Source organism: Melanaphis sacchari, unplaced genomic scaffold (assembly GCF_002803265.2).
Source record: "Melanaphis sacchari strain LSU unplaced genomic scaffold, SCAv2.0 Contig9_pilon_pilon, whole genome shotgun sequence".
In the NCBI taxonomy this organism is placed as follows: Eukaryota; Metazoa; Arthropoda; class Insecta; order Hemiptera; family Aphididae; genus Melanaphis; species Melanaphis sacchari.
In genome coordinates, this window is record NW_020271711.1 from 2227580 (window position 1) to 2240143 (window position 12564).

Sequence of the window (12564 nt, forward strand, 5' to 3'; positions counted from 1 at the left end):
TCATAGTTTAATTATAGCTCAGAATTTATTCAATGTATATTGTATAATATTACAGGCTACATGCGTCTATTAGGTAATTGAGTGCAACATACGTCATACTATGTAAGGTGATTATCATTACTGTCTACTGCCTACTGGTATCGCAAATTTTCATTATCTGAAAAATACGATTAGCATAATCATTCATGTACTTATCACTTTTTTCCCGTCTTTGTTGAGATCGTATAATAATTGCATATATGTTAATTGGTCAAGAATTAAGACCTCAAAATAAATTGTCATTTTTAATCCTGTTATAAATCCTGTTACTATCATAATACCTCGTTTTTTTCCCCCAATGACGACGTGGTTAAGTGATTAAATACAATTAAATTATTTAAACGATCAAAAACGATTTAAAAGGAAAATATATGCAAACGCTTCGTAGATTTATCGGATTTCGAATTTTTCTTTATTTGAAAAAAAATTTGCATGTATTATAATATGCTATATATAGGAAGAACCTGTGTCCTTTTTGAGTACAATATTAAATAATTTTTTTACAAGTTGTACGATACCGCTATTAATTGAAATGACTTAGTTAATCATTTATTTTATTTTTCTATTTTTCTATTTTATATTCTCAAGTATTAGTTAAAAGTATGTAATATAATTATTAATTCGTTGAAAATCGTATCAATAACCACCTCGATTATGTAAATGATATTCTATTTTCATTTTTTTTAAATAGTATTTTATTATTGAAAAATTATGTTTTTTATATTGTTATTAGTTATTACTGTTATATTAGCCATAACCTCACGTGGTTACGTACCTACTCACGTTGATATCTAAATAATTTTTCTATGATTTTTTTTCCTGATTAATTGACAGCAAAGGAGACTCTGTGTGCACAATACTATAACTATTTGTTTATGATTAACAAATGTAATAATATTATATCATAAATAAAAGAGATAAAAATACACTAGTTAATCCGTAGCTGATTGCTGATAGACTGATCGGTTCGTACTACTCATAGAAATTTTTACGTTGTTGTTGTACGCGTAGTACCTATATGCATACAGTCCTGCCTTTTTATTATAATACTGTTTATGAAACATTTATTTTTTGAATAATAGGTACAGATATTTTTAGTTTTACACGGAAATTATTAACATATATTTTTTAAATATTCTATCATTATTTATTACTTAGGTAAATACAATAAAAAATATTTATATAATTAGATGTATTTACTATTTTGGCAATAATCTATAACTAATTTTTATTTCAAAAATATAATGTTTTTAAATTACATAATTTATTCTTAATTTTATACAGCTTAGGTACAAGTTCTATAATACGAATTGAAATTTAAAAATTTAATCGATTTATCAAATTTGACGAAAGTCTAAGAGGCTATATTTCTGTTGTTTCCGTTTTTATACTGTAGTCTGTAGCAGTAGGTACTAATTTAACATTTTACTTTGTTATTTTTAGAATTTTAGTGAATTGGTCTATTATACAATATTTAAAGGTAAGATCCTATTATTAAAAATAAAATTTATAATTTTAAAATCCTCATATTTTGTTTCAAAATTAAAACATCAAAACATATATACGAGGAACTCTAGTATTCATATTTAATTTTACAATGGATAGGTCAATTTACTCTAATATTAAAAATAACAAAGTAAAATTGATTATTCCGATCGTTAAATCTGTTGTGTTGTGCGTTAGTAAAACTGAGATAGTTCATACATACGGGGATAACGTCTTCTAAAATCTAAATATTTGAGTAAATAATATAAAAAAATTTTATATTTATTATCTATTGGCTATTGCTACAGGTCGGGAAAAACTATCTATTATTTAATCTTTCATGACATACCAATATAGGTACCATATAATACCTATAGCAAACAAATATTTAAAAAAGACTTGTCATCATTAATTTGTTTGTTGAACACGCGATAATATTATATAACGTGTATTGTGTACACTAAACTATATAGCTATGACTATTATTATAAATTATAAATAAATAAATATAAAGTAGGCACCTACTACCTAGATACTTACATCATAGAAGGAAATTAAACAATTAAATATTTACACTAAATTAAAGTATCTACGATTCGTGGCTTGTTTGGATAAACTGTTACACATTTAATTTATAAGCTTTGTATTACAGACTGAGGTCTATTATTTTATTCATATTTACTTTCAAAATAAATCATAAAAAAATAAGAAGTACCTATAAATCTATAATATGTTTATGGTTGTAAACTCGTGACTGTAAAAATAATTATAATAATTACATTGTGTACCTAGTACCTATATGTATGAATACATGATGATTAATGCCTTGATGAGCATATTTACATAATAAGTAGTGATATTTAATAGGTATATTTATAAAAGTATTAAGAGGACGTCAACGTATTGTTTTTTTCTCAAATCCACACATAGCATAGTTAAAACGCACTGACGCGAAATATTTTTACTATAAGTTTTTGAATTATTCTAGAGTAAAATTATTCATTGCAAAAATGATAGTTTAGAAGGTAAGATTTGTCGATTTGTCTATATATTGCCTCAAAACAATTAAATATCCATTTAAATTTATAATTTTTAAAATTTAATTTAAATCAAATTATAGTAAAATATAAAATCAACATGTCAATCTCCTAAAACTATTATTCTCTATAGTTGTTGTAATAAATAAATATACTCTAGGATTTCTCAAAAGTCGTAAAGACGATTTTACATGAATTATGTATTTCATAATAGGTAGTAGGTATATTGCGCTGAAATTTTTTTAATGTTCAGGTATTTTACATACAAACACGTCTACGGTCTACGGAACGTCAACGTATTTTTCGTACACATCTTTGTGGATAATTCGCCATATGATCCCCAAAAATATATGGAGTATTTTCGTCGTACAGTCGATATTAAAATTTTTAATAATAAATATATAAAAATAAACTGGCAATACGTATTAAAAATATTTTATCTATGATTATAAATAGTAGGTACTTATTATAAAAAATAATTTTAGTATGATGTCACAAATCACAATAAGTACTATGTGAAGTAAAATCTATTATGTTTAATAAATAGGTGCTTGGTTGACATTTACCAATGTATACTTCAAAGGGCATTAGCTATTGTTTATTTTTTATAACCTCCGCGTAAAAAAGTATAATGACGTTTAGTTTTAAAAGAACCAATGATTAGTTTATCAAAATTGCAGGATACAAATAACTTGTGAAAAAATGTATTATTTGTTGTCACTAGATACCTAATTGTTTTTCTCAGTCCCAATGAACAATGTGATAAGTTAATGATGTCTTATTGTTTCACTTACTCAGTTGCTTAGTCCACAAATAACTGTTATAGAATTATTAGTAATTTATCTGTGAACTAGCCACTAGGTATATAAAATAACTTCTTAATTGTTTTTAATTTATTTTATTACAAATATATGGAAATCATTCACACACTAAAAACAAACTGTACATTACTATACAATTATTAAGTCAAATAATAAAGCAATTTCATATGTTAAATTAATTTTTTTATAAGTACCTAGCCACCTAGGAAATTAATAATCAGGAACTGAAACTTAAAATATAAGTTACAAACAGATAAATTAAAAAAACATAAACTTTACTTTAATAAACAAAAAATAACATAATAATGTTAAGCTTCAAATATCACATATTTTTGTTCATATTATATGAGTAAAAAAATTAAGCATTTTAGTTAATTAGCAATATAAATTAGTTTTAAGTAGTATCAATATTATAAATAATAAGTACATAATGTACAAATATAAATGGTAATTTCTAAGTAACAAAAAAATGTATTAAATTATGAATTATAAATATTGAATCTAAATACCTCGAGGGAAATTCTATAATTTACTTCTATTTGGCTCCTATAGCAGTATTGAATGATTTAATTGAAATTTCATAAAAATTCCAATGTAAATACTAAAAAAAAAAAAATTTTTTTTTAAGGAACTTTCCATAATATATTAGACTTTGGTTCTTAGTTGTTAAACTAGTATTTTTGGTATTTATTGATCAATCTATTACATATAATTTATATCAAGACAATTAAAAAAAAAAAGTTATACATAATAAATAGTCACTGTTCTAAAATAGTATTTAAAACTGCAATGGGCTGAATCTTTTACAATAGATTAATTTTTAATAATTGATGATCTACTTTATTTGTTCTAATGATGTGAATGAGTGCCTCGATACTCTAAATATTCACATGTATAAAGTTTTTTTTAAACATATATTATAACTAAATAATCTGTTGTTCTAGGAAAATAGCATTTTGATTATTCTATATTTTATAAGCTATTGTTACTAAGGGAATTTTTTAAATTGTCAAATAAAAATGTATTGTTCTGCTTTCTTGTTTATCTAAAAATATATTATGTCTTAACGATATTTTTTAATCCTAAGATGATATTTATTTTAAGTATAACTAGATTAAATTTCAGTCATGTTACATTAGAAACATCAAGTATTATGTAACGTAAATAGATAACGATGAATTTTTTTATGGTGTAACTAATTATTATCTTAAAAAAATCATATTCTAATGATAAAATACGTGAATTAATTATGGTAAATAAAATTATTTGTCATTAATTATCAATATTATTCGACTTTTAATTTTATACTACATAATTAGGGAACGGATTTCAATGCAAAATACATTGTTTAATGAATGGCATTGGGCAATGCTTTTCAAATTCATAAATCGATTCATACATCAAAGACTTTAAAAACAAAGCTTCAATTTTGAAAATTTTGGAGCATTTTCTATTTTCAAGTCATATTTTATGAATATATTTTGCTTGGATTTATAAAGTTTTAAAGATATACATTAAATGTCAATTGTTTTTAATGTTTTGTTTTTTCTTGTAAATTAATTATTTTTATGAAGAGAGGCTGGTTATACCTATTATGTAATTCTCTAAGTTTCAAAAATATTAATAATATCTAAGATAAATCAAATAAGAGGTAATCTATCGTAAATAACCTAGATAACGTTATGACATGCGATAACAGCAAATAACTAATACAAAACTAATTGGTGTCTGATTAGTAGGTACTCATAGAGTCGTACATCAGTGTTTGCTTAATTCGAATGCTGAATCATGTTGCGAAAGATGCCGAAAACTAAACTGTTCAACAGTTGATAAGTATGCATATGTATAAAAATTCAGTGAAAACATGTTTTGTACCAATGGAAATATTGTATTTTGCAAAGTTTGTAAGATTAAAGTTGTAGCAGAAAAAAATTTACCATTGCTCAACATATCAGACAAGACAAACATTTACATACATTGAATAGAAAAAAACAATTAAACACTTACATTTTTTAGAATAAGATATCAAATAGTTCGTTTAATTCAGAACTATGTTCTATGATGTTATCTGCAAATATACTTATTTCTTTTTTTTTTTTAAAGAGAAATTTTTTATAATATGTTTTTTATAAGTTATAAATTATAACAATATAAAACATACTCAAAATTGTTTTTTTTTTTATTGAATTTTATAACATTTTCAAAGTTTTTTTAGGGAATTTTTCTCATTTTTAATGGCATTAAATCCGTTCCCTATACATAATAATTGCAAAATTTAACATACATGAAACTTAAAAAGATTGTATAGAATCAGATTAAAATGAATAGAAATTTACATTATTAATTTTAAGTATACTATAATAGTTATGTAGATTAAAAACTCATAATAATAATATACTATAAGTAATTATTAAGTCAAGACAAAATTTAGATAAAAATATTTGTACATATTTATAGTTGTAACTATAGAAATTATAATTCAAAAGTCACTAGCATCATCTTTCTAGCTATTATAATCATCATCAATATTATATTTAAAATATTATATTAAACATAATCATTTTTATATTAATTGATTCTTTTATTAAATTTCTATGTTTTTATTAGTTAGGTAATTGAATAGTAATAAGTAGAATAAATTTTTTTTAGTTTTGGCGGAGTTCATTAATGTATTTAGTTTTTTTTTTAGATAATTAGATATCAAATAATAGTTAAATCAAAAATAATTATTGCATGATTGATATATCTACTTTCTTGGATTATTATTAAATTTACTAATACAATTCATTAATGATTAGCAGGGTTCAGGACTTCATGCACTTAAAATCATAAAATATGAGCTTAAATATATGTTTATTGTTAATTGAAAAAAGACGTACTTATACAGGTTAAATTTAATATATATCTTATACATACCTATTATATTAAAAAAAGCCCAAACTGTTGAATGGGAAATATTTGGATTTGTTTAACATTCAGTATTGGTTATTGCCTTATTGAGATAATTGAAGACAAAATCATAAGATAAAATTTATTTAGAGTGAACAATGTGTATTGTATCTACATATTTGTTTTCTAAATAATATTTTTATAAAGCTTTAAAAAGGAAAATTTTACATTAATATTTTTCATTTTTCTTATAAATCAAGTTAAAAAATATATTAACATATAAAATATGCAATAAAAACGAATGAATCTTTGCAATGTACACACAAAGAAAAAAACCTAAAATATGAAAAAATATGCAATACAATTTTTTAAATTTGAAATCCTTATATCAAAAAACAAATAAGTATTAAATCCGATTTCTTTTATCTATTTCCCAAAAAAGTAAGCAAATGCATAGTCCCGAGCCCTGATGATTAGTATACATATTTCTTACATAATAAAAAACATTAAAAATACTATTGTTTATAGTTCATACTTGTTTTTGCAGATTATTTTTGGAGAAACCTTACGAAAAATAATAATTTTATTATTAAACAATAAAGCAAGTAATTATTTGGAAATAAGAATAAAATAATATGTTTTAAATTAAGGTTAATGATTGTAACTGACCATGACAATTATTAAATTGATTTTTGGTGGCAGTATTGACAAGAAAGCTCTTGATAAAATAAATTTAATGTATTATTATTATTATTAATAACAATAATAATAATTGTAAAACAAATTTGGGTTAATTAATTATTAAAAATATTTATTTTTCCTAAATTAATAACAAAAAATAGAGAGATTAAACTGAGTCATGGTTTATCTTATCCAAATTAGAGTTTTATATTTAGGATTTTAATTTGGTTTTTATGTAAGGTATAATTTAAAATTTCAATCCTTTATGTTTACGCTTAATTCGTGCATAAGGTCCAATGCTAGGATCCATTATAAAATCATACAGCACGCTTGTCCATGAATGGTGTTGAGGTAAATTATCATAAAACTCTGATGCAATTTTCTTGACCTAAAAACATAAACATCTTTTAAAATGTTGTATTTAAAATATTTTAACATAGTTAGTAGAAATGTAAACAAATATTAACATTTTTGTTGTTTTGTATTAAACAATTGTTGTATAAAAAACTAAATGATATTATGAATGTTTTTGAAATAAAATAGTATTAAAATATTGCATATTATATAATTACATTATATAAAATAATAATAAATTAGCAGATTAGTTTAATTCCTTATATACATAAAATTTAAATGAAACAAATCTATAAGTCTAATTGACTATAAAAATTGATAAGAATATAAAATACAACAACATTTTGTTTATATATTAAAGTTAGAATTACTAAAAATTGCTTTCAAGAAATTTTTTTAAACACTCACTTGTGGAAGTTTAGAACCAGGAACAAATGGAAAATCATGATGTTCATTATGATAGCCAACATTAAATGTTATAAAATTTAATGGACCGTAATATGAATATGTTTCATATCCTTTCCGAAACATATAATGCTCGGAAATAAAATGTCCTGCTACTGGATGAAGACCCATTGCCATCAATGAACCAGCTAACATATAGGTTATTACTTTTGTACCTATAAAAAAATGTATTTATACAAGATTATTGACAAAATAATACTTAAGAATTTTGTACACATTTTAAAATTCAGTTATACAATAAGCTTACCAAAATATAAATATACCCAATAATTAAATGTCAACTGAATAACAACACTAATGATTTCAAGTGCAGTAGGATTTTTTGGATAAACAAACATAGGTCTTAGAGCATAGAAAAATGGTTGCAATAATACCCAGATAAACTTTCCAAATGTTGAATTAAATAATTTTGCTTCAACATATGTAGGTATGTCTGTGTCAAGTTTCTCATCTCCTTGATACTGTATATAATAAAATAATTATGTAAATTATATTAATTGTATTGATTCAATAAATATATATAGTACAAGCATAATAAAAAGAATTTTTTGGAATATACTTTTTTTCATCAAACAGAGAACAATAAGTTATAGATTTTACATGAAACACTGATGTTTAAAAATGTATTTATAAAATAGTATAAAATATATTATAATCTATTATAAACTTATAATTTACTGGCGAATTATATTATTTACCCGATGATGTTCTAGATGATAGTGTTTAAAAGTGACAGAGAATGGAAGACCAATAGGTAAGTTAGCAAACATACCTAATAATTTATTGTACATTGGATATTTTGGTCCAAATCCCATATTATGGGCTATTTCATGAATTGCTGAAAATGTTTATTAAAATAATAATCAATATACTATATAGCAAAAAGTAATTAAACAAGCAGCTTACAATTAATGTTAGTAAATTTTAACTTACCAAGCATCAATGAATGATTTACAACACCTCCAAAACAATAAGCTAATATCATAACAGTTGACCATCTTAAATCTCTAATCAAAAAAAGAGATCCTAGCTGCAATATTGTAGTAATTACAACAATCCATTTAAAATTCTTATCTGGACCATAAAGTTTCTTGATTTCTGGGTACTTTTCTGGAATTAAATAATAAAATTATCATTGAATTTGAATTTTAACATTTTCTATGTTTCTATGTTTCAATAAAAGTCTCTTATTTTTATTAAAATAATGAATACCTTAATATTATAGAATTATTTAAAAATCAAAAATTAAGTTTTTACTATAAAAATTGTATTATTTATAAAAATATTTAACAAATTGTTCATATAATATAAATAAGTTAATTTACATAATTGGAAAACAAAATGTATAGTAATTGGTTTTACAATTTAGTATTTTAGTTTAGTATCTATAATTTATATTACTCCACTTGGTATATATTATTGTTATATTTACCGACTCAATTATAAATTTTTTTTTGAATATTAATTAGTTTTATAGATTTAACATCTTTTATTTGAGACAAATTTCATTCAATATCTTGATGGATATCTTTATTAAAACATTATAATTCAGCATAAATTTAAAACTGATATGAGATATTTGAAATTTTTTAAAGAATTCAACAAATTTTTTTTCAAAATCGCTCAACATGTATTATAATGAATATACTGTAGATATTAAAGTTCAATAAACTATGTTTACTTGTATAACCTATGATATGACAAAAAGAGTAAAATTACTCAACTTAAGTACTAATTGTAAAGTATAAAATCAACCTGACCAACTGCATATATCTCTTTGGTTTATTTTTAAGTGATTTACACTATGAAGAATTACAATTTTCTCAACTAAAATTTTTATATACATACCTTTACATTATAAAATACATAAATAAGTAAAAATATTGATTTTAAATAGTATTTATAAAGAAAATAAATCTTAGTAATATTTGATTAATTGTTTTCATTTTCAATTTTATTACTGATATTATAAAAGATAAATAATATTAATTTGATTGAACTCTTGATTAAATTGAGATATAAATTTATGGTTCAACTAAAACTAAAAATGATTAGCCTTGATAAAATATTTTATACTTAATTATTATTTATAGTTAAATGTCAATGTTCAACAGAGATAACACTGCCAATGATAATACATATAGAAACTAATAATTTAAATATTAATTTTATCCAACACAGTTAGATTTATGAATTAAATTAATCGTCACACAAATGAATAAATGTATATAAATTTTAAGATCAATTATTAGTATAACTCAGTGGCTTCTAAACTGCTAAACATATATATTGATATTGTATAAACAGTAGAGAATCGATAGTTTGGATGAATTTTAACCGAACATTAACCTAACCTAACCGATTTATCCAGATTATCAGAAGGTTTTCAAGATTACTTACTCAAATGACTAAGAGTTTAATTTTTAATTCCACAACCTTTATATTTATTGCACTTTAAATTACAAAAATAATAAATAGCTTTAACATAATAAATTACGAAAAAAAAAATGTATATAATAATAGAACTTAAGAATAGTAGTCAGTAATATTTTTCTGAAGAATTTCGAATAAATTACAAAAAATGTATTTATGAACAAATGGACTTAAAACCGTCTGGATTACCGCGTTAGCCAGATTATTGGAGGTCCAGAGATTAAGGTTCTACTGTATTCATTATAAGTACTACCTAATATAGTACCATACACTAATAAAAATTTTGTTTATTCAAGGGAGGCATAAGTGAATTTTTTTATTTTTGGTGATGTGTGAACCAAAACAATTTGGGAATTGCTGGTTCAACTAATATACTTGTCTAATTTCAAAAAATATTTTGATAGTTATTATGAATATAAAATTCATTCATTTTAATTTGAGTAAGTACCTACATACCTATATAATTGTTATATATTATTTAATAATTAAAATTAAAGTAATAAATATGTATACACTTGTAAATACCTAATAATGAATCACGGGTATGCGTAATTATAACAAGTTTTAAAATTGTCCACTTACAATTTTTGGTTAGAAAATTAAAAAATAATTAACACTACAATTAATTACATAAAAGATTAGAATTGTATTGATAGTAAACCTTAATGAAAAAAAAAATAATAATAATAAATCTATTCAATTATAGGTACCTAAGATACTATCCCAAATAATAAATACACTATTATTTTTTTAATTCAATAAAAAAAAAAAAATTAATAATGTATTATTAACTCGCAAACTATTTCAATTTAAAAAATGAACAGTAGGTATACATTTACCCATAGTAATATCCAAAATAAATCTTTAATTGCCTTCTACTAACAATTGTATAATAGGTACATTTTTATTCCAGAAATGGTTTTATTTGAATCAATTTCAAAATTAAATTATATTTTTAAAATATTTAAGTATCAAATTTATTTTGCATATTTTTCTAAATTATTCATATTTCAATACTTTATAGTTTAAAAATGTATGATATGATATAGGGTATTGGATTAATTGTAAATAATTTAAATTTTAACCAAACATTCGGTATTTTACTCTAAAAAAATGCGTGAGTTACACTAAAATAAAAAAACTACTACTACAAAAGTGTGTTTTTTTAGAACTAATCCAACATAGGTACCTACGGTCACAACATAAACGCTGATTTATAGTCTTATGAGTATGCGTATGTATATAGGTACTTAAAAGTAATAAATATTGGCGACAACATACAGATAAGAATATAAGATTAAACACAAGTCTAGAACGTGTCAAGATACGAACCTAAAATCTCTTTCCTACGCGTCGCGTGTGGCTCTTCTGTGGGTGACCACTCAAAATCGGTCCTGGACACTTTGGCTCCCATAATTTCGGTTATTCGTATAACGGCTGTGGTGGAATGACGACAAGACCGGTCGTCATGGTCAAGAGAACTAAAAAATTAACTCGTCGACCACACGATGTAGAATACGGACCGTCCGTCGGGCACACCTCAGAACTATTTTTATTACGTAATCGACGGGTATGATGGAATGACGATTGGGTTGAGACAGCAAACACGAAGCGTGAGCCGCGTTTGAATGACTGAATGGTGAAACGTTAACGAGCACGACCGACAACACGAGCGCGCCCGTGCCGGTTGCCTATCTGCTGGCGGCAGCAGTTAGCTCGGTGGGAGGCGATGGTTATTCCAATCTTTCTGAATTGTCCATAGAGCGCCGACTCCGCGAGCGTCTCCCCCCGAGTAACTTCCTTGGCGATAGATATTGTTTTATTATTATTTTTTTTTTTTATATAGCAACACAATACTATGGGGAGGAATTTTACTATCGACGTCGATTTACAAAACTGCGATTACAATCGTCTCGATACTCTTCGGAATACCGTGTGTACATCGTTTGCGATATTCACCCGTTTCACTTTTTTCGTTAACTTTATTATTCATTTATTTTACGCGGTTTTAAACTTTAAAGATACTATAATTACGGTTAATTTTTCAGCAGACTATACTATGAATAAAAGAACGATTTTGATTTTCGCACTATTTCGTTTGCCGCCACCATCGGCCGGTTGGACTGATAATAAAAGAGAATATTGCATTATCGATCGTTATTACTGTTTATAGTTTCTCTGCCCGGCGCTGAGACCGTGGTCCAGCTGTCGATGCTGCCGCCGCCGAGACACTTCCATTTCCTTTTTATTATCATCGTAATTCGTAATCGTATAAATATATTATTGTATAGGTAATAATAATATTTTATTAACCTTGTTGTAGCATCTTAATGTCTATTAACTAGCGCATTGACCTCTAC

The 12564-nt window shown here is 24.1% G+C and overlaps 1 protein-coding gene across 1 annotated transcript; it reads right to left on the reverse strand.

Annotated features, from left to right (window-relative positions):
• Window positions 1-7118: 7118 nt before the first annotated feature.
• LOC112603198 (sphingolipid delta(4)-desaturase DES1) lies at window positions 7119-11972 on the reverse strand. The gene is made up of 6 exons (XM_025351678.1): window positions 11537-11972; window positions 8705-8881; window positions 8470-8609; window positions 8019-8232; window positions 7715-7926; window positions 7119-7340 (listed from the first exon to the last, which is right to left on the reverse strand). Exons 1-6 carry the CDS (start codon window positions 11616-11618, stop codon window positions 7200-7202), a joined length of 966 nt encoding a protein of 321 aa, XP_025207463.1. The 5' UTR covers window positions 11619-11972; the 3' UTR covers window positions 7119-7199.
• Window positions 11973-12564: the final 592 nt, after the last annotated feature.

Bases quoted from the DNA above. Each gene is read 5' to 3' on its own strand.
- LOC112603198 (XM_025351678.1), bottom strand. From the start codon at position 11,618: ATGGGAGCCAAAGTGTCCAGGACCGATTTTGAGTGGTCACCCACAGAA. The intron at 8,882-11,536 runs GTTCGTATCTTG...ATTTAATTCCAG, and splicing joins GCGTAGGAAAGAGATTTTAG to AAAAGTACCCAGAAATCAAG. The intron at 8,233-8,469 runs GTAAATAATATA...TATTATATACAG, and splicing joins ATCATCTAGAACATCATCGG to TATCAAGGAGATGAGAAACT.